Below are 5,639 nucleotides of genomic sequence, written 5' to 3'. Positions count from 1 at the left end.
ATCGATTGACAGTAGTTTTTAGTCACTTCGAGACCGCCGGATTTGGGTGACTCATCAGATTTCGGTTGAAATTCATTGTATGCACCTTTCTTGAGGCAGGTTTGGAGTAAGAGCTCTCGCTATTCATCTTCTCATCATTTTCTTAGCTTGCATGATTCTGATTTGTAGATTAATTTAGGGTTAAGTTTCATGTTGGTCTGTTAAAATTTGTTTGAGTTCTCAGTTCAGTAGCTGGATTAGTCAGCCTTAACAATTTCTTGTCGATGTTTGTTCATGTAGTTTCTCAATTTGATTCATTAGTTATGGTTGGGGGTAATTCAGGATTTAATTGCATAAAAAATTAGGTTTTTTTTCTTATTATTAATTTCTTAATTCATGTCCAGTTCTACTTGGTTTGTTGGTTTTATTTTGTGAACAAATTAAACTTGTGACGGGTAAAAGGATTCGAATTAGTAACTTATGGGGGGAATTTGGGGTTTAGAAATGAGGGTTTCAGATAAGGTATTTAGAAGGTTCTGGAGCATGGACAGCTGGCTTCATTCTGCCAGTACAAATGCTGAAGCCAATTAGAAATGCCCAGCTGTCCAATTGCTATTAAAAAGATGCTTTGTGAGGGGTGTTTTCAAGAAATTTATTCCTTTCCTTGGAAGGCACACAACAGATTTCTGTTGTACAAATAAGGCCTTCCCTTCACTCTTTAGACACGAGAAAACAGTCTCTAAAATCCTGGCTGAAAATTCCATTTCCTTCTTCATCTTAAGACTATTTGGAGAGCAGAATTGTGAGGCTAGCGTTTCCCTTTGTCAAGTCTAGCTCCTTTGCAAAACACAAAGAAAAATGGTTTAAGAAGTTTGTTTTGGGATCAAGTCTTTTTTTTTCTCAAGCTGAATTTGGATTCAAGCTCAATTTTGTTTCTGGGATTTCAAGACTGCTTTTCTACTGATTTCTTGTTGTTTCTGCCTGCTTTGCTCTCTAGTGTGTCCAGAAGCCTTGTCTTCTTCTTAGTTGGTTGCTAATTAAGGTATGTATTAATAGCCTAAGTAATGTAGGAAGCTATTTGAATACCATGCCTGTCACATGTTGTTTTAGAAATACTGTTATCTGTAGAATTTATGAGCATTCTGTTTGTGGATATATGTGCTATATTGGTTGGCTAAATTTGGTTGTCGATTTGAATTCCATATAGTTAGCTTAAGTACTGAATAAAAGTGCATATTCAGCTTGCTTAAATCATAAATGTTGGACTTGATGTGCTAAGTATGAATTTTCTTTTGGTGTGCTGCCAAATGCATATCCTTAAGGTAGTGTTACAACTTGAAATGGAATCTGCACAGACATTTAAATTTGAAATTATAACAGTCATAAATTGACCAGTGTTTATGCGTTTGCCAATGCAAAGTGAAAAGAGCAATTTGGCTTATAAATATAGTGTTTTACAATTAATTTTACTTGTAAATTACACATAAGATTATCTTTGTAATAATTCTGGCAGGTTGTGTTGCTTGGTTTTGTGTGATTTCAATTTAATTGCTTTTGATATGGTGACTGAATGTGTAATATCATGTTTTCCTCTGGTGTATTTCACATTGTGGGCCTGAAAGAAGAAAGGATCATCCTAGTAGGAATTGGATCAAACGTCGTAGGACTCAATTTAGGCCTAGTGACCTTTCATGTGTTTGAAATAAGGTCCAGTTTTGTGGCTTAACGCATATCTGTATGAAAACATGTATTATCAGTTGATTATGTTGTTCAGTTTTTCATAGATTAGGATCATGATTTGCGTATTAATGTTTCCTTATGTACCATGTGATAAATTTGCTAATTTGGATCTTATGTTATTTTATTTTCGTGACTAATGTTGATTTGGGCATATAGGGTAAATTGGGCCAAACTCACGAGTGGCCCAAATAAGGTTGTGAATATGAGCTTGAATGCTTTAGGCCTTGAGTCTAGGAATTATTTTCAAATAAATCATATGAATTTAAATTGACCCCCATGCGAGCAAAATGTATTGGGCCTATCAAAACCCTAGTGTCGAAATGACTGGGCCTTCGCGAAATTTTGTTTGATTGAGGACGTCTGAAATCACAAATGCAAGTGGTTTTAAAATGAATTTTGAGTTTGTTGTATGTCAGAACTTTAATGTTTAAGTGATTCGACTAGACTTGTATGTTATCGATTCACCAGTAATTGCAATGCATGCTACCAATGAATTAAAGGGAGAGTCATCTTTGAGGAATAGATTAGTATTCGTAGAAAAGCCTTTAGGCGCGTTTAAAATACCATCGTGATTGTGTATACGTCCGCGTAACATAATTACGATTCTAAAAACCAATTCGGAGTATGCGTTCGCGCAACTTTGAGCAAACTTTCTTAATAATAAATTGTTTTAATAGGCCACCAATTAAATTTAGTTCATATAGTCTGAGGTATGCCATCCACCATTCAATCATACATGGCCCTCGTATTAATTTCATAACTTAGATATAAAAATGATAAATGTTCGTAGTTTACTTTAGGCACGTTTAATATACTATCATGGTTGTGGACACGTTCGCGTGACATGATTACGATTTCTAAAAATAAAATCGGAGTACGCGTTCGCGCAACTTTGGCCAAACTTTATTAATAAAATTAAAGCGTTATTAATTGTGGACACGTTCGGGCGACATGATTTTTTATGTGCCAAACAAATGGGTATACGTACGCGTGACCCGTTTTAAGATAATTTCTTAATTAAAAGAGGCAAATGCATATAAGTTCTAAAATAAGTAAATATACAATTTAATAAGCCAAGTATGATCAAAGCGACCGTGCTAGAACCACAGAACTTGGGAATGCCTAACACCTTCTCCCGGGTTAACAGAATTCCTTACCCGAATTTCTATGTTCGCAGACCATAAATAGAGTCAAACTTCCTCGATTCGGGATTCTAAACCGGTGACTTGGGACACCATATATTATCCCAAGTGGCGATTTTGAATTTAATATAAATAATCTCGTTTCGATTGTCACTTAAATTGGAAAAAACTCCCTTATACCCCTCTTGGGGTAGGAAAAAGGTGGTATGACACTAAGTGCTTTACTTGAAGCTGATGAAGAGAGCACTTATATTGAGTTACTCAAGGAGTTCAGGGACGTCTTCGCTTGGAGTTACAAAGGGATGTCTGGCTTGGACCCGAAAGTAACAGTCCATCACCTTGCAGCCAAAAATGGTGCTCGCCCTATTAAACAAGCTCAAAGGCATTTTAGGTCGGACTTCGTTCCCTTGATTGAAACCAAAGTTAACAAACTCATAGAAACTGGATTTATTCATGAAGTTAAATACCCAATATGGGTTTCAAGTATTATCACTGTAAGGAAGAAAAATGGCCAGATTCGAGTGTGCGTTGACTTTAGGGATCTTAACAATGCGTGTCCGAAAGATGAGTTCCCGCTTCCCATTATAGAACTGATGATCGATGCTACTACTGGGTACGAGGCAATGTCATTTATAGATGGTTCATCAGGCTATAACCAAATTTGCATGGCGCCAAAAGATGAAGAGCTTACTGCATTCCGTACCTCCAAGGGTATTTATTGCTACAAGGTAATGCCTTTTGGCTTGAAAAATGTTGGTGCTACTTACCAAAGGTCTATGCAGAATATTTTTGACGACTTTCTCCACAAGAATGTTGAATGCTATGTTGACGACTTGGTGGTAAAATCAAGAGAGAAGGATGACCACTTGAAAGACTTGAGAATGGTATTTGAGTTGCTCCGGAGGTACCAACTTAGGATTAATACATTGAAATGCGCCTTTGGAGTTACTTCCCAGAAAGTTCCTTGGTTTCATTGTTCGACATCGAGGGATTGAAATTGATCAAGCCAAAGTAGATGCAATCTTGAAAATGCCTGAGCCTCGGGACATTCACGAATTGAAAAGTCTGCAGGGAAAGTTAGTGTACCTTAGGAAATTTATCTCAAACCTAGCTGGGAGGTGCCAACCATTCAGTCGCCTTATGAAGAAAGGTGGCCCTTTGAAATGGGACCAAGCGTGTAGCAATGCCTTTGAGAGCATTAAATCCTACTTAATGAAGCCTCCTGTTCTGGCAGCCCATATACTTGGAAAGCTACTGATACTATACATTTCAGCACAATAAAGGTCTGTTGGAGCACTATTGGCCCAAGAAATAAGTGAAGGGAAAGAAAACTCTCTTTTCTACTTAAGCAGGATGATGACACCAAATGAGCTAAATTATTCGCCAATTGAAAAGTTATGTTTGACTCTAGTCTTCTCAATCCAAACGTTGAAGCACTACTTTCAAGCTCATGTCGTTCGTTTGGTTTCTATAGCAAATCCCATCTAGTTCGTGATGTCAAAACCTGTCCTTAGTGATCGACTAGCAAGGTGGTACCTCCAGTTTCAACAATTTGAAATCGTGTACATCTCTCAAAAGGCTACAAAAGGACAAGCGTTAGCGGACTTCTTGGTAGATCACCCTATACCTGATGATTGGGAGCTAACTGACGAACTACCTGATGAGGACGCCATGGTCATCGAAGTTCAGCCTCTATGGAAGATGTACTTTGATGGTGCTACACATCGCGGAGGAGCTGGTGCTGGTGTAGTATTTGTCACTTCTCAAGGTAAAGTTCTGCCCTACTCTTTTACGTTGACGCAACTCTGCTCTAACAATGTTGCTGAGTATCAAGCGCTGATACTTGGGCTCGAAATGGCTGTCGAAATGAAGCGGTTGCAATTGCAAGTCTTTGGTGACTCTCAGTTAGTGGTCAATCAGCTTTTAGGTAGTTACGAGGTCAAGAAACCTGAACTACGCCCATATCATGATTATGCTAAAAAATTAATGGGGTGGCTCAGTGATGTGACTATTCAACATATGCCAAGGAAAGAAAATAAGAAGGCTAATGCTTTAGCTGCCCTAATTTCATCATTAATCCTGCCTAATTAAGCGCAAGTTACTATCTGCCAAAAATGGGTAGTACCGCCACCAAATGAGGCTAAATGTGAAGAAAATGAACTCAAGCATCTCGTTGTTGTTTCTGAAGTTGAGAAAGAAGAATGGCAACAACCCATTATCGACTACTTATGCTATGGGATACTTAAAGAAAATCCGAGGAGAAGAACTGAAATCCGTCGTCGTGCACCTCGTTTCCTTTACTACAAAGATACCATATACAGAAGATCATTCGAGGGAGTACTCTTGTGATGCTTAGGGGAAGATGAAACACTCCAAGCTTTGCAAGAAGCGGATTCTGGGGTATGTGGGTCACACCAGTCTGGACCAAAGCTCCACTTCCATATAAAAAGGATGGGATATTATTGGCCAATGATGGTAAAAGATTGCTTGGACTATGCTCGAAGATGCGAGGCTTGTCAATTCCATGCAAATTTTATTCATCAACCTCCTAAAGTGTTGCACCCGATTGTTGCATCCTGGCCATTTGACGCTTGGGGATTGGATGTTGTTGGACCATTGCCAAAGTCCTTTGGTGGGGACCTATACATCTTGGCTCCAATTGACTACTTCTCAAAATGGGCTGAAGTTGTTGCTCTTAAGGATGTAAAGAAGGAAAATGTTACAAGTTTCATCTGAGTAAACATTATTTATCGCTTTGGCATTCCTCGTTACATAATA

At 38.3% G+C, this 5,639-nt stretch overlaps 1 protein-coding gene across 1 annotated transcript; it reads left to right on the top strand.

The window, feature by feature from the left end:
• Positions 1-4,355: 4,355 nt before the first annotated feature.
• LOC138871592 (uncharacterized) lies at positions 4,356-4,952 on the top strand. The gene has a single exon (XM_070149477.1). It carries the CDS (start codon positions 4,356-4,358, stop codon positions 4,950-4,952), a length of 597 nt encoding a protein of 198 aa, XP_070005578.1.
• Positions 4,953-5,639: the final 687 nt, after the last annotated feature.

This window comes from Nicotiana sylvestris, chromosome 6, assembly GCF_000393655.2.
Source record: "Nicotiana sylvestris chromosome 6, ASM39365v2, whole genome shotgun sequence".
NCBI lineage: Eukaryota > Viridiplantae > Streptophyta > Magnoliopsida > Solanales > Solanaceae > Nicotiana > Nicotiana sylvestris.
This window is presented reverse-complemented; position numbering and strand designations above follow the sequence as displayed.